This window comes from Oncorhynchus masou, unplaced genomic scaffold, assembly GCF_036934945.1.
Source record: "Oncorhynchus masou masou isolate Uvic2021 unplaced genomic scaffold, UVic_Omas_1.1 unplaced_scaffold_2370, whole genome shotgun sequence".
Classification (NCBI taxonomy): domain Eukaryota; kingdom Metazoa; phylum Chordata; class Actinopteri; order Salmoniformes; family Salmonidae; genus Oncorhynchus; species Oncorhynchus masou.
The window spans coordinates 27,501-45,000 of NW_027008829.1; the positions used below are offsets into that span (position 1 = coordinate 27,501).

Sequence of the window (17,500 nt, forward strand, 5' to 3'; positions counted from 1 at the left end):
GTCTGATATTCCATCTCTGGATCAGGTCTGATATTCCATCTCTGGATCAGGTCTGATATTCCAGCTCTGTTTCCCTCAGGATCAGGTCTGATATTCCAGCTCTGTTTCCCTCTGGTTCAGGTCTGATATTCCATCTCTGGATCAGGTCTGATATTCCATCTCTGGATCAGGTCTGATATTCCATCTCTGGATCAGGTCTGATATTCCATCTCTGGATCAGGTCTGATATTCCAGCTCTGTTTCCCTCTGGATCAGGTCTGATATTCCAGCTCTGGATCAGGTCTGATATTCCAGCTCTGTTTCCCTCTGGATCAGGTCTGATATTCCAGCTCTGTTTCCCTCAGGATCAGGTCTGATATTCCATCTATGGATCAGGTCTGATATTCCATCTATGGATCAGGTCTGATATTCCAGCTCTGTTTCCCTCAGGATCAGGTCTGATATTCCAGCTCTGTTTCCCTCTGGATCAGGTCTGATATTCCAGCTCTGTTTCCCTCAGGATCAGGTCTGATATTCCATCTATGGATCAGGTCTGATATTCCATCTATGGATCAGGTCTGATATTCCATCTATGGATCAGGTCTGATATTCCAGCTCTGTTTCCCTCTGGATCAGGTCTGATATTCCATCTATGGATCAGGTCTGATATTCCAGCTCTGTTTCCCTCAGGATCAGGTCTGATATTCCAGCTCTGTTTCCCTCTGGATCAGGTCTGATATTCCAGCTCTGTTTCCCTCAGGATCAGGTCTGATATTCCAGCTCTGTTTCCCTCTGGATCAGGTCTGATATTCCATCTCTGTTTCCCCCATCAGTGTAGAGGAGGACAGAAGAAGATAAGAGGGTAGAGGGCAGGAGAGGAGATGAGTGAAGAGGACAGGATGAGAGGATGGGAGAGTATGAGAGAAGGGGAAAGGAGAGGAGGAGAGGAGGGGAGAGGGTGAGAGAAGGGGAAAGGATAGGATGAGAGGAGAGGATGAGAGGAGAGGATGAGAGAGTATGAGAGAAGGGAAAGGAGAGGAGGAGGGGATGGGGAGTGGAGAGGGGGGAGAGGATGAGAGGATGGGAGAGTATGAGAGAAGGGGAAAGGGAGAGGATGAGAGGAGAGGAGGGGGGAGTGGATGAGAAGAGAGGAAATAAGCAGGTAGAAACAAAGTGATCCCGTAGACAATGAGCATAGTTCAGGCAGGCCATTGGCATCCATTCTGTGCCTCTCTGTGTGCTGCTGCACGCCAGTTATGAGTTACTGCACCATAATGGCCAGAGGGCCACAGCTGTGATCTACTTCAACTCTCAGTGGTGTGCAGGATAAGTGTTGGGAACACCAACCTGACAGCTCCCGTAACCAAGCAGAAGTAATATGGCACCCTATCCACTATATAATGCACTAGGGTACTCTTCACCAGGGCCCATAGGCATCTGGTCAAAAGTAGTGCACTATGTAGGGAATAGGATGTCATTTGTGACACAACCCATTGTGTTTACTGCAAAAACCCAAATTGGGATTAAATGACTCTTTGGCTGTGCCGCAGTAATCATAGTCACGCCAACTAGAATGATTTGACTTGAGCTGATTATATATACTCCTAACTACTCTGCCTTGGCATATGTATCTCCTAACTACTCTGCCTTGACATATGTATCTCCTAACTACTCTGCCTTGACATATGTATCTCCTAACTACTCTGCCTTGACATATGTATCTCCTAACTACTCTGCCTTGGCATATGTATCTCCTAACTACTCTGCCTTGGCATATGTATCTCCCAACTACTCTGCCTTGGCATATGTATCTCCCAACTACTCTGCCTTGGCATATGTATCTCCTAACTACTCTGCCTTGGCATATGTATCTCCCAACTACTCTGCCTTGGCATATGTATCTCCCAACTACTCTGCCTTGGCATATGTATCTCCCAACTACTCTGCCTTGACATATGTATCTCCCAACTACTCTGCCTTGGCATATGTATCTCCCAACTACTCTGCCTTGACATATGTATCTCCCAACTACTCTGCCTTGGCATATGTATCTCCTAACTACTCTGCCTTGGCATATGTATCTCCTAACTACTCTGCCTTGGCATATGTATCTCCCAACTACTCTGCCTTGGCATATGTATCTCCTAACTACTCTGCCTTGGCATATGTATCTCCCAACTACTCTGCCTTGGCATATGTATCTCCTAACTACTCTGCCTTGACATATGTATCTCCTAACTACTCTGCCTTGGCATATGTATCTCCTAACTACTCTGCCTTGGCATATGTATCTCCTAACTACTCTGCCTTGGCATATGTAGCGGCATTGTATCATGGTTTCAACAAAGAATGTATGGTATGTTTCTCTCTCTGTCTGTCACTGAGTAGGAGAAAGGGGAGGATAGGGGGAGAGAGGGGAGGCTCTCTCTTTCTTTCTCTTTGTCTCTCTCTCTCTCTTTTTCTCTCTGTCTCTATTTCTCTCCATCTCTCTCTCTCTCTCTCTCTCTCTCTCTCTCTCTGTCTGTCTCCCTCTCTTATCGCTGTCTCTCTCTTTCTTTCTTTCTCTCTCTCTCTCTCTCTCTCTTTCTCTCTCTCTTTCTCTCTCTCTCTCTTTCTCTCTGTCCCTATTTCTCTCCATCCATCTCTCTCTCTCTGTCTCCCTCTGTCTAATGTAAGCAATCTATTCTTGGGGTTTGTTTGTAGTCTTCTACAAAGCACTCATTTAAGGCAACGTGGGTTTTGGAGGGTAGGGGCGAGGGGCTAGGACATTTGAACACAATAAGGAAGGCATTGGGTCTGTTTTGGGATCTTTTTTTTTTTTGCGGGTGTCTGAGTGTTGTAACTGGATCTGGGTGTGTGTGTGTGTGTGTGTATCTCTTGCAGGATCTGAACAGATGAGGAACGCAGATTGAGGAGTTGGAGCTGATACAGGGATTGAGGGAGGGAGGGAAAAAACAAGAGAGCCAAACAGAGAGTGGTTGTGAGAGATGGAAGAGAGAGAAATGGGAATCTCTTCCATGTGTTCGTCCCTGCCTCTCCTGTCTCTAATAGACTTCCAAGGGTTTTTTATTGGTCCTGTTTGTGGGCTTGTTGTGTTTGATGTGTGTGTGTGTGTGTGTGTGTGTGTGTGTGTGTGTGTGTGTGTGTGTGTGTGTGTGTGTGTGTGTGTGTGTGTGTGTGTAAGTGTGTGTATAAGTGTGTGCTGTTTGGTGGCTGTACTCTCTCATCTCTCAGGCAGGTTGAGGAGTTTCCTAATAATTTCCGTTTCCTGCAATACCTGAACCCACCTGATGGAAATACACACACACACACACACACACACACACACACATAGACACACACGCTAGGGGACCGGGCCTGGGCGTGACATACACTCCTCTCACCCGGAGAGAAATCTGGTCGCTCCACATGATATCAATATACAAGGACAGCTGCACAGGCCACCTCTCTCTCTCCATCCCTGTCTCTCTCTCTTCATCTCTCTCTCTGTCGCTCTCTTTCCTTCTCTTTTTTCTCTCTCTCTCTCCATCCCTCTCTCTCTCTTCTTGGCTTCATATGAGGACATGAGTAAGGCTTTTTAGTTGTTGTCTTTTATGTTGTTCGCTCTTGATGTTGAGTCTTCTAGGTACCAGATGTTAGGCCTGTCTGTCTGTCAGTCTGTCTGTCTGTCTGCATATATGTCTGTCTCTCTGCCTGTCTGTCTGCCAGTCAGTCTGTCTCTCTGCCTGTCTCTCTGCATATCTGTCTGTCTCTCTGCCCGTCTGTCTGTCTACCTGTCGCTCTGCATATCTGTCTGTCTCTCTGTCTCTCTGTCTCTCTGTCTCTCTGTCTGTCTGTCTGTCTGTCTGTCTGTCTGTCTGTCTGTCTGTGTCTGTCTGTCTGTCTGTGTCTGTCTTTCTATCTGCCTGTCTCTGTCTGCATGTCTTTCTGTCTGCTTATCTGTCTGTCTCTCTGCCTGTCTGTCTGTCTCTCTGCATATATGTCTGTCTGTTTCTGTCTGTCTCTCTCTGCCTGTCTGTCTGTCTGTCTGTCTGTCTGTCCTCTGTATATCTTTCTGTCTGTCTCTCTGTCTGTCTCTATCTGTCTGTCCTCTGTATATATTTCTATCTGTCTCTCTGTCTGTCTCTATCTGTCTGTCAGTCTGTCTGTCTTTCCTCTGTCTGTGAGATGGGAATCAGATGAGAAATTAGAAGACGACCTGGGTGACTGAATGGAAAGCCCAAGTGGACATTCTGCATTGTCTTTAGCAATGCAGAATGTTGCCATGTGGTTGCCATGTGGTTGCCATGTGGTTGCCATGTGGTGGCCATGTGGTAGCCATGTGGTGACCATGTGATGGCCGTGTGTTGGCCGTGTGGTGGCCGTGTGTTGGCCGTGTGGTGGCCGTGTGGTGGCCGTGTGGTGACCATGTGATGGCCATGTGGTGGCCGTGTGGTGGCCGTGTGGTGGCCGTGTGGTGCCGTGTGGTGGCCGTGTGGTAGCCATGTTCTTGAAAGGATCAGCACACATGAAGTGGCTAGAGACACAACATCAGAGACAGTGGTGTGTCAGTGTGTGTCTCTGTCTCTGTGTGTGAGAAATGTAATGCCAGTGATAATTCAATCCATGTCATTATAGTGTGTGTGTGTGTGTGTGTCGCTATCTGGGTGTGAGAAGGACACAGTAAAAATACCAGCGGTCATTACAGCCACATCATGACAGACACTAACATGCAGCACGAGCATCAGCTGCCAGCCATCTCTACATTGCTGTGTCCCTGACTGTCTTAACAACCTCCTAACCCTTCTAACCCCAACCATTTCCTTAACCAGCCTCATTCCTGCTCATCTCTTAATTGACTTTGTCTGTGGAGAGAATGGGAACTGTAAACTGGCCTACACACACACACACACACACACACACACACACACACACACACACACACACACACACACACACACACACACACACACACACACACACACACACACACACACACACACACACATACATACCGAGACACCAGATACTAGAACGACATGCTTCTCTGATTAGGACTCTCCCAGAGGTGTTTCTTTCGATCGCCCGCAACGTTCTGGCACGCCAAGACATTACGGTAATGAGATATGGAACCAGCAGAAAGGATTACTGTCGCTTTAAATGAAGCTGAAGGGATTGTGGTCTGCCTTGAGAAAGTTGAGCTGTAGTTGAGATTAGAGCGGGGGGGGGGCAGTGGAGGATGGAATGTATACAGAACACAAAACAGAGATTTCAAGATATTTTCGAGACGTTTCAAGATGTTTTTACAATGTTTCAAGAAGTTTCAAGATGTTTTCGAGGCGTTTCAAGATGTTTTTACAATGTTTCAAGATGTTTCAAGATGTTTCAAGATGTTTTTGAGATGTTTCAAGATGTTTCAAGATGTTTTCAAGACATTCACCGCATGCCACATTGTTCTCTTCTCTTCTTCGTGTGTGTGTGCGCGCGTGTGTGTGTAGCCATCTGTGCATGTGTGTCCGCCCTAACCCTCTAACCTCCCATTGTCCCTGACTTCCAGTAATAAGTCAGTTCAGTGGCTGAACCTTCATGAACACAAATATGAAGTTTGATTTGGGACAGATACAGCTGGTTCCCTCCCTGAGGTTCCTAGTCAGAAACACTCAAATAGCACTCTGAGGAGGAGAAGGAGGAGTGATGAAGAGGAGGAGGAGAGAAAAGTAAATAAGCGAAGGGAAGGGGGGAGGATTGTGGTGTGGTTTTAGAAAGGAATGGACAGAAATAATCTCTCTTTAAAAAAGAGGGATGTGGTTGAGAGGACTGAAAAAGCTGATTGTGTGTATGTGTGTGTGAGATCGTCCCCCAACAGTGGCTGGATGGAAACATTGTCACCATCTATAAGAACAAGGGTGACAAGTCCATCTGCGATAACAGCCGGGGGGGGGATATCCCTTCTGACTGTTTAACGGTAAGGTCCTGACCAAGGTGATGCTACACAGGCTGGTGGACAACATCACAGAGGAACTGCTGCCAGAGTCACAACGCGGCTTCAGAAAGAACAGGACTACAGTCAACATGATGTTCACGACACGGCAACGCCAGTGCTGTGAACAACATCAGACCTCTCCAAGGCCTCCTCCAAGGACCTCTCCAAGACGAGCTCTCCAAGGCCTTCAACAACCTCTCCAAGGCCTTCAACGACCTCTCCAAGGCCTTCAACGACCTCTCCAAGGCCTTTGACGAGCTCTCCAAGGCCTTCAACAACCTCTCCAAGGCCTTCGACGACCTCTCCAAGGCCTTCGACGACCTCTCCAAGGCCTTTGACGACCTCTCCAAGGCCTTCTACGACCTCTCCAAGGCCTTTGACGACCTCTCCAAGGCCTTCTACGACCTCTCCAAGGCCTCTGACGACCTCTCCAAGGCCTTCGACGACCTCTCTTCGACGACCTCTCCAAGGCCTCTCGACGACCTCTCCAAGGGGCCTTCGACTACCCTCCAAGGCCTTCGACGACCTCCCCAAGGCCTTCGACGACCTCTCCAAGGCCTTCGACGACCTCCCAAGTCCTTCGACGACCTCTCCAAGTCCTTCGACGACCTCTCCAAGGCCGACGACCTCTCCAAGGGCCTCCCTAAGGCCTTCAACGGCCTCTCCAAGGCCTTCGACGACCTCTCCAAGGCCTTCGACGACCTCTCCAAGGCCTTCGACGACCTCTCCAAGGCCTTCGACGACCTCTCCAAGGCCTTCGACGAGGCCCTCCAAGGCCTCCGACGACCTCTCCAAGGCCTTCGACTACCTCCCCAAGCCTTCGACGACCTCCCCAAGGCCTTCGACGACCTCCCCAAGGCCTTCGACGACCTCCCCAAGTCCTTCGACGACCTCCCCAAGTCCTTCGACGACCTCTCCAAGGCCTTCGACGACCTCCCCAAGGCCTTCAACGACCTCTCCAAGGCCTTTGACACTGTGAGCAGGGAACTACTATGAGACATTCTACTCAAATGTGGCTGTCCAGACAAATGTGTCAATGTCCTTTGCCAGTTCCATGATGGGACGATGGCTCAGGTGGCCAAAGGAGGGCAGGAGTCAGTGCCCGTTGGAGTAAGGCAGGGGTGTGTGCTGGCACCTGTCCTCTTTAACATCTCACTCCTGTGTGTCACCCAGCTTCTCCACAAGGAGCTTGAGGACTGCAGTGGGTGTTGTGGTGGACCTATTAAACATCAGGAGGCTCCAAGCAACCACCAAGGTTTTGACGGAGTGGGTTCTTGAGCTGCAGTATGCTGATGACTGTGCTCGTGTGGCCCACACTCCGGAAGACCTTCAGTCCGTCCTTGTAGGGGCTGTGAGGGTCCATAGCAGGATGGGACTGTCTAACAACACCACCAAGACAGATGTGGTCTGCCAATAGAGACCCATCACTCCACCCACCATGCCTGTCTTCACCATTGAACACAAATCACTGGCAATAGTCCCGTCCTTCAAATACCTGGGCAGCATCCTCTCAGAGGACTGCAGCATCGACCTCGAAATTCAAAACAGGATCAAGCATCAGCTGCCTTCGGGGAAACTCAGATGAAGGGTCTTCCTAAACTGGGATCGCCACCTCCACACCAAAGTTGCCATCTATCAAGTCATTCTGCATCACCACATTTCTGGGTCACTTATAGTCGCCATCTAACAAGCCATTCTGCATCACCACATTTCTGGGTCACTTATCGTCGCCACAACAAGCAGTTTCAACCGATTCCACATACAATGGCTGCAGTGCATCCTGGGAATCATCTGGTGCAACTGTGTGCCCCATACAGAAATACTTGCTAAGACTGACTGCAAGAGTATGGAAGCCTTGGTCACCCAGCACCAACTACAAGAGTATGGAGGCCATGGTCACCCAGCACCAACTACAAGAGTATGTAGGCCATGGTCACCCAGCACCAACTACAAGAGTATGGAAGCCTTGGTCACCCAGCACCAACTGCAAGAGTATGGAGGCCATAGTCACCCAGCACCAACTACAAGAGTATGGAGGCCATGGTCACCCAGCACCAACTACAAGAGTATGGAAGCCTTGGTCACCCAGCACCAACTGCAAGAGTATGGAGGCCATGGTCACCCAGCACCAACTACAAGAGTATGGAGGCCATGGTCACCCAGCACCAACTACAAGAGTATGGAGGCATGGTCATTAGCAAATGTACAAGAGTATGGAAGCCTATGGTCACCCAGACCATCTGCAGGCGTATGGAGGCCATGGTCACCCAGCACCAACTGCTAAGAGTATGGAGGCCATGGTCACCCAGCACCAACTGCACCAGCTTGGGCATGTCATTAAAATGTGTCAGGAGCACTTGACGTGGAATCCTGTATGGACAGATACATCTTGCAGGCGGTCTGCAGGGGGTCCAGATACATCTTGGCTGGCAGTCTGCAGGGGGTCCAGATACATCTTGGCAGGCGGTCTGCAGGGGGTCCAGATACATCTTGGCAGGCGGTCTGTAGGGGGTCCAGATACATCTTGGCAGGCGGTCTGTATGGGGTCCAGATACATCTTGGCTGGCGGTCTGTAGGGGGTCCAGATACATCTTGGCTGGCGGTCTGTAGGGGGTCCAGATACATCTTGGCAGGCGGTCTGTAGGGGTCCAGATACATCTTACAGGCGGTCTGCAGGGGGTCCAGATACATCTTGGCAGGCGGTCTGTAGGGGGTCCAGATACATCCTGGCTGGCAGTCTGTAGGGGTCCAGATACATCTTGGCAGGCGGTCTGCAGGGGGTCCAGATACATCTTGGCAGGCGGTCTGCAGGGGGTCCAGATACATCTTGGCAGGCGGTCTACAGGGGTCCAGATACATCTTGGCAGGCGGTCTGCAGGGGTCCAGATACATCTTGGCAGGCGGTCTGTATGGGGGTCCAGATACATCTTGGCAGGCGGTCTGTAGGGGGTCCAGATACATCTTGGCAGGCGGTCTGTAGGGGTCCAGATACATCTTGCAGGCGGTCTGCAGGGGGTCCAGATACATCTTGGCAGGCGGTCTGCAGGGGGTCCAGATACATCTTGGCAGGCGGTCTGCAGGGGGTCCAGATACATCTTGGCAGGCGGTCTGTATGGGGGTCCAGATGTATCTTGGCAGGCGGTCTGTACCAGGGGGTCCAGATACATCTACCAGGCGGCCTGCAGGGGGTCCAGATACCACCTTGGCAGGCTGTACTGCAGGCCTGCCCCATCAACACAGAGACATCTTGGCAGGCCTGCCCCATCTGCACAGACTGATACATACCATGAGGCCTACCAGGACCAGCTGCCCCCAAACACAGGTGACTGCCCCCAACACAGTTACATACCATCAAATGCCCCATCAGACACAGAGACATACCACCAGGCCTGCCCCACCAACACAGACTGATACATACCACCTGGCCTGCCCCATCAACACAGAGACATACCACCAGGCCTGCCCCCACCAACACAGACTGATACATACCACCAGGCCTGCCCCATCAACACAGAGACAAACCACCAGGCCTGCCCCCATCAACACAGACTGATACATACCACCAGGCCTGCCCCATCAACACAGAGATACCACCAGGCCTGCCCCATCAACACAGACAAACCACCAGGCCTGCCCCCATCAACACAGAGACATACCACCAGGCCTGCCCCCATCAACACAGAGACATACCACCAGGCCTGCCCCCATCAACACAGAGACATACCACCAGGCCTGCCCCCATCAACACAGACTGATACATACCACCAGGCCTGCCCCATCAACACAGAGACATACCACCAGGCCTGCCCCCCACAGACTGATACAACCACCAGACTCAACACAGATACATACCACCAGGCCTGCCCCCATCAACACAGAGACATACCACCAGGCCTGCCCCCATCAACACAGACTGATACATACCACCAGGCCTGCCCCATCAACACAGAGACAAACCACCAGGCCTGCCCCCATCAACACAGAGACATACCACCAGGCCTGCCCCCACCAACACAGACTGATACATACCACCAGGCCTGCCCCCATCAACACAGAGACATACCACCAGGCCTGCCCCCATCAACACAGAGACATACCACCAGGCCTGCCCCCATCAACACAGACTGATACATACCACCAGGCCTGCCCCCATCAACACAGAGACATACCACCAGGCCTGCCCCATCAACACAGAGACATACCACCAGGCCTGCCCCCATCAACACAGAGACATACCACCAGGCCTGCCCCCATCAACACAGAGACATACCACCAGGCCTGCCCCATCAACACAGAGACATACCACCAGGCCTGCCCCCATCAACACAGAGACATACCAGGTCTTCTGTTAGGGGCCCCAGTGAACACAGCTTGATTTCTCCTGTGTATTACATTACATAGTGGACAACATTCCCACTTCACTTCCCCTGTAGTTACTAAGCCTGTATGACTGACCCCTGACGCACACATGTCTGGTATCACACTGACCCCACACACACACACACACACACGCACAGACACACACACGCGCACACACACACACAGATAGAACAGACAGACAAACACAGACACAGAACCACCAGACAGACAGAATCAACAGACAGAGAGAAAGGCCACTGGTCTGACTCACCTATCATCAGCCATAGAGAATAGACTGTGTGTGTGTGTGAATCAGTGTGGAGAAATGTATTGGGGGTTCTGCTTCTCTAAGCCATCGCGACCACACTGGTGACCTTACTGACTTCGTGACACTCTGGCTTCCAGTCCTGTCCAGTGTTTTCAATGTCCCACCACGTCATAGTTCTCCAGCAGCGTGTCCACGTCACTGACTAGGTGGTATGTGTTTATCGTTAGTACGCCTGGTGCTCAGGGGTTGAATGAACACCATGGTCATACATTCCACCAGATTGATTCATTGCACAGCTCTTCCCTGGTCTCTATTGAAAAATGCATCGTGATTATACCAACTAGATTAGCTGAAGGTCATATGAAGGTATACATCACATATGGCTGTGTTTTCATTCCATACAGGCTGGTAACTATTCCTTGTGTGTGTGTGTGTGTGTGTGTGTGTGTGTGTGTGTGTTCTCTCGCTGTATGTGTTTCCTTCCATACAGGCTGGTAACTATTCCTAGTATGTGTGTGTGTATATTTCCTTCCATACAGGCCTCTACCTCTCCCTAATCCAGTGTGTGTGTGTGTGTTCCCCAGGACTCCCTGCGCCAGAAGGAGGAGCGTATAGAGGAGCTGGAGGAGGCTCTGAGAGAAAGTGTCCAGATCACAGCAGAGAGAGAGATGGTTCTGGCTCAGGAGGAAGCTGCTCGCACACACACTGAGAAACAGGTGAGTGGTACACACACACACACACACACACACACACACACACACACACACACACACACACAGAACACACACACAGAACACACACACACACACACACACAGAGACACACACACCACCATGAACAACATAAGCACAGACACATGATAACATCCATGGATTTAGTACTGTAGATATGCGGTAGTGGAGTACTGGGGGCACACACTTAGTGTGTAGTGAAATTTGTTGTGACATTGCTGGACCCCAGGAAGAGAGCTGCTGTCTTGGCAGGAACTAATGGGGATCCATAATAAACCCCAGGAAGAGTAGCTGCTGCCTTGGCAGGAACTAATGGGGATCCATAATAAACCCCAGGAAGAGTAGCTGCTGCCTTGACAGGAACTAATGGGGATCCATAATAAACCCCAGGAAGAGTAGCTGCTGTCTTGACAGGAACTAATGGGGATCCATAATAAACCCCAGGAAGAGCAGCTGCTGCCTTGACAGGAACTAATGAGGATCCTTAATAAACCCCAGGAAGAGGAGCTGCTGCCTTGACAGGAACTAATGGGGATCCATAATAAACCCCAGGAAGAGTAGCTGCTGCCTTGACATGAACTAATGGGGATCCATAATAAACCCCAGGAAGAGTAGCTGCTGCCTTGGCAGGAACTAACAAAGATCCATAATAAACCCCAGGAAGAGTAGCTGCTGACTTGACAGGAACTAACAAGGATCCATAATAAACCCCAGGAAGAGTAGCTGCTGACTTGACAGGAACTAACAAGGATCCATAATAAACCCCAGGAAGAGTAGCTGCTGCCTTGGCAGGAACTAACAAGGATCCATAATAAACCCCGGGAAGAGTAGCTGCTGCCTTGACAGGAACTAATGGGGATCCATAATAAACCCCAGGAAGAGTAGCTGCTGCCTTGACAGGAACTAATGGGGATCCATAATAAACCCCAGGAAGAGTAGCTGCTGCCTTGACAGGAACTAATGGGGATCCATAATAAACCCCAGGAAGAGTAGCTGCTGCCTTGACAGGAACTAATGAGGATCCATAATAAACCCCAGAAAGAGTAGCTGCTGCCTTGGCAGGAACTAATGGGGATCCATAATAAACCCCAGGAAGAGTAGCTGCTGCCTTGACAGGAACTAATGGGGATCCATAATAAACCCCAGGAAGAGTAGCTGCTGCCTTGACAGGAACTAACAAGGATCCATAATAAACTCCAGGGAGAGTAGCTGCTGCCTTGACAGGAACTAACAAGGATCCATAATAAACTCCAGGAAGAGTAGCTGCTGCCTTGACAGGAACTAACAAGGATCCATAATAAACCCCAGGAAGAGTAGCTGCTGCCTTGACAGGAACTAATGGGGATCCATAATAAACCCCAGGAAGAGTAGCTGCTGTCTTGGCAGGAACTAATGGGGATCCATAATAAACCCCAGGAAGTGTAGCTGCTGCAGGAACCAATGGGGATCCATAATAAATACAATACAAACACACTGAATGTAACAGACACACAAGGAGCTTCACAGTCATCTGTATGTCAGTGGTGGAATGTCAAGTCTAACAACATGTTAGACCCTTTACTCAAGTTTCATTTTATTTTCTTATTTGATCTGACCTTTATTTAACTTTTATTTAACTAGACAAGTCAGTTAAGGACAAATTCTTACTTACAATGACGGCCTAGGAACAGTGCCTTGTTCAGGGGCTGAATGACAGATTAGATCCAGCAACCTATCAGTTACTGGTCCAACGCTCTAACCACGAGGCTACCTGCCACCCTTCTAACCACTAGGCTACCTGCCTCTAACCACTAGGCTACCTGCCACCCCTCTAACCACTAGGCTACCTGCCGCCCCTCTAACCACTAGGCTACCTGCTGCCCCTCTAACCACTAGGCTACCTGCCTCTAACCACTAGACTACCTGCCACCCCTCTAACCACTAGGCTACCTGCTGCCCCTCTAACCACTAGGATACTTGCCTCTAACCACTAGGCTACCTGCCACCCCTCTAACCACTAGGGCTACCCAACCCTCTAACCACTAGGCTACCTGCCCCTCTAACCACTAGGCTACCTGCCGCCCCTCTAACCACTAGGCTACCTGCTGCCCCTCTAACCACTAGGCTACCTGCCGCCCCTCTAACCACTAGGCTACCTGCTGCCCCTCTAACCACTAGGCTACCTGCCTCCCCTCTAACCACTAGGCTACCTGCCACCCCTCTAACCCACTAGGCTACCTGCTGCCCCTCTAACCACTAGGCCTGCCTCTAACCACTAGGCTACCTGCCACCCTCTAACCACTAGGCTACCTGCCGCCCCTCTAACCACTAGGCTACCTGCCGCCCCTCTAACCACTAGGCTACCTGCTGCCCCTCTAACCACTAGGCTACCACTCTAACCACTAGGCTACCTTCTGCCCCTCTAACCACGAGGCTACCTGCTGCCCCTCTAACCACTAGGCTACCTGCCGCCCCTCTAACCACTAGGCTACCTGCTGCCCCTCTAACCACTAGGCTACCTGCCTCTAACCACTAGACTACCTGCCACCCCTCTAACCACTAGGCTACCTGCTGCCCCTCTAACCACTAGGCTACCTTGCCTCTAACCACTAGGCTACCTGCCACCCCTCTAACCACTAGGCTACCTGCTGCCCCTCTAACCACTAGGCTACCTGCACCCCTCTAAACACTAGGCTACCTGCCGCTCCTCTAACCACTAGGCTACCTGCGCCCCTCTAACCACTAGGCTACCTGCCGCCCCTCTAACCACTAGGCTACCTGCTGCCCCTCTAACCACTAGGCTACCTGCCTCCCCTCTAACCACTAGGCTACCTGCCACCCCTCTAACCCACTAGGCTACCTGCTGCCCCTCTAACCACTAGGCTACCTGCCTCTAACCACTAGGCTACCTGCCGCCCCTCTAACCACTAGGCTACCTGCCGCCCCTCTAACCACTAGGCTACCTGCCGCCCCTCTAACCACTCGGCTACCTGCCTCTAACCACTAGGCTACCTGCTGCCCCTCTAACCACTAGGCTACCTGCCGCCCCTCTAACCACGAGGCTACCTGCCGCCCCTCTAACCACTAGGCTACCTGCCGCCCCTCTAACCACTAGGCTACCTGCTGCCCCTCTAACCACTAGGCTACCTGCTGCCCCTCTAACCACTAGGCTACCTGCTGCCCCTCTAACCACTAGGCTACCTGCCGCCCCTCTAACCACTAGGCTACCTGCCGCCCCTTCATCTCTACAAGTCCTCTCTGTTACACACAGAAGCCAACCCCTACCTCAGAGTCCTCCTCTGTGTCTCCCCCCCCATCCTTCCATCACTTCCGTGTCTCCTGGCCAAAAGTCCACAGTGTTTATGTTAACTTGTACACACTAATGCACTCGGCTGGCATCTCTTGAGCCCACAGTTAATGGCCTGATTTAGACCCACATCAATGCCCCTCAGCAAAGGCCTCCTGTCAAAACCCTCCTTTATACACACTCCTGAAGTAGCAACTCAGAGAACGCCTCCCCTGTCTTATAGCAATGCATCGCCATGCATGCCAACCCCCTGAATACCGTGCCAACCCCCTGAATACCGTGTCAATGGGGCCTGTTTACGTGATATGGGTGTGTGTGTGTGTGTGTGTGTGTGTGTGTGTGTGTGTTTGTGTCCAGTCTTCATTTGGCAAATAAATAACTCCATCTCTCTATGAAGAAACAGGTTCCTTTCACTTCAGTTTACATCAGCTGCTTGGCTGGTCTGACACACACACACACACTCTCACACACACACACACACACACACACACACTCTCTCTCTCTCTCTCTCTCTCTCTCTCTCTCTCTCTCTCTCTCTCTCTCTCTCTCTCTCTCTCTCTCTCTCTCTCTCTCTCTCTCTCTCTCTCTCTCTCTCTCCTGTGTGTCTGTTTGTGTATGGTATGGTGAGGGAAGGGTGCCTTCCACCAGGCTGCTGATGAGATATGTTGTCACGACTACCATATTGCATCTCCATCCCAAAGCCCTTGCTTCGAAGTGTACTTCGTCAAACTGCCAAGAACCTTGCCCTCATCCAGGCCAAGGTGGTGAGACACGGTAGTGATGACACCATAGGCCTTGTTGATCTCTGCACCAGACAGGATGCTCTTGCCAGCATACTTGGGGTCCAACATGTACGCTGCGGGGTGTTTGGGCTTCAGGCAGAAGTCTAAATGCTTTTTGATGTATTTCAGAACTGCAGTTTCCTCTGCTTGGAGCAGCAGTGAAGTGGGCAGGGCAGTATGGATTTATTCTCTTACCTCTGCATTACATCTGCAAGCAGAGTCTGAACATCAGACAGGATGGCATTGTCTCCCTCAATGGCTACTGCTATAGGTTTCAGGCTGCTTACCACTCTCTCCCAAAATACATCATCCAGGAGGATCCTCTTGATGGGGCTGTCCATATCGGCAGACTGTGATATGGCCATTTCTTGGAGAGACTCCTTCCCCTCCAGGAGATTGTAAAACATGATGACAACACCACCCCAATGGGTGTTGCTGGGAAGCTTCAATGTGGTGCTCTTATTCTAATCACTTTGCTTGGTGAGGTAGATTGCTGCTATAACGTGATGACCCTTCACATACCTAACCATTTCCTTGGCTCTCTTGTAAAGTGTATCCATTGTTTTCAGTGCCATGATGTCCTTGAGGAGCAGATTCAATGCATGAGCAGCACAGCCAATGGGTGTAGGACTCCTCCACTTTAGACCAAGCATCATATTCCCAGCATTGTCAGTCAGCAGTGCAAATATCTTCTGTGGTCCAAGGTCATTGATGACTGCCTTCAGCTCATCTGCAATGAGAGTCTGGTGTGTCTGTTGTCCCTTGTGTCTGTGCTCTTGTAGAATACTGGTTGAGGGGTGGAAATGATGTAGTTAATTATTCCTTGCCCACAAACATTTGACCACCCATCAAGAGATGATTGCAATACAGTCTGCTTTCTCTATGATTTTCCTGACCTTCACTTGAACTCTGTTCAACTCTGTATCCAGCAAATGAGTAGATAAAACATGTCTGGTTGGAGGGGTGTAAGCTGGGTGAAGACCATTCAGAAATGTCTTCCAATACTCATTGCCTGTGAGCATCAGAGGTGAACCAGTTCCATACGCAGCTCGAGCAAGACATTCATCAGCATTTCTCTGACTACGTTCCTCCATTGAGTCAAAAAACATCTGATTCCAGGAAGACCATGAGTTGTTGCCATCGATATGGTGTCTGATTCATCATTTTCACCTCGTATAGAACTAGAGGGACTTTTGTCAGAGGTTGCTTGATGTGAGCACTGAGGGAACTTTATGCACTTGGCCAGATGATTCTGCATCTTTGTTGCATTCTTCACATATATGATCTGGCACAGTATTTGCAAATGTACACAGATTTTCCTTCTCCATTAGCTGCAGTGAAACGTCTCCACACATCAGATAGTGCCCGTGGCATTTTCCTGTAAAGATTAGATTAGAAAAACATTAGTAAAAAAATCACAAATACAATTCCATGTACAAATAAATAGTTAAGCAGTTAGATTAAACAACTCCTTTGTAAGATAAATGTTTTAAAATGAAACATGTAGGGAAACAGGTGAATTAACACTCCTCAGTTAGCAGGCTCAAGCAAGCTAAAACCCACATGGTAGCAAAAACTAACTAGCAGAAATTGTTAACAAGTTAGAAATTATTTAAACACACTTTGCAGTAGGTTACTATATACTAGTTAACAAATTTACTAGTTAACAAATTCCCAAAAATTCCCAGGCTTAACTTCCCATTGAAAATTTGCGGGAAAATTCTAGGAAATTTAGCGGAAGGTTTCCGACCCTTTGCAACCCTTTATGCCAACCTACTGGAGAGAGACCGTCAGGCTGGAATAACCCTGCATGACTCATCTGAGGTGGTTAGACTGAAGGATGGGAAACAGGACTCTCACTGCCCAGAATATGGACGCTGGACAGATGTTGAGGGGATCAATGAGGTCACTCACTTTCTGTCCACTGTGGAGGTGTGGCCATGGATGTATTCCCTCCTTCTCCTCCCTGTCACTCTTCATCACAATAAAACTCCCAGCTGTAGAGTCTGTCTCCTAAAATAACTTCGTTAATAAAGAGCTTTTCATACATGCGACATTCCCCAATTAGTGAACCTGGGCTCTGGACCCAACCATACAATGCTGTCTCCTCCACATCCATTCCTCCCCACCCCA

The 17,500-nt window shown here is 50.0% G+C and overlaps 1 protein-coding gene across 1 annotated transcript in view; it reads left to right on the forward strand.

The window, feature by feature from the left end:
- The window catches only part of LOC135533413 (ELKS/Rab6-interacting/CAST family member 1-like), a gene marked incomplete at both ends in the record, with an annotated part of 50,884 nt that overhangs the window by 26,323 nt on the left and 7,061 nt on the right, over positions 1–17,500 (forward strand). Inside the window, one exon of the mRNA XM_064960746.1 lies at positions 11,153–11,284. Within this exon, the coding sequence (XP_064816818.1) occupies positions 11,153–11,284 (132 nt within the window). The remainder of the gene's footprint in view (positions 1–11,152; positions 11,285–17,500) is intronic.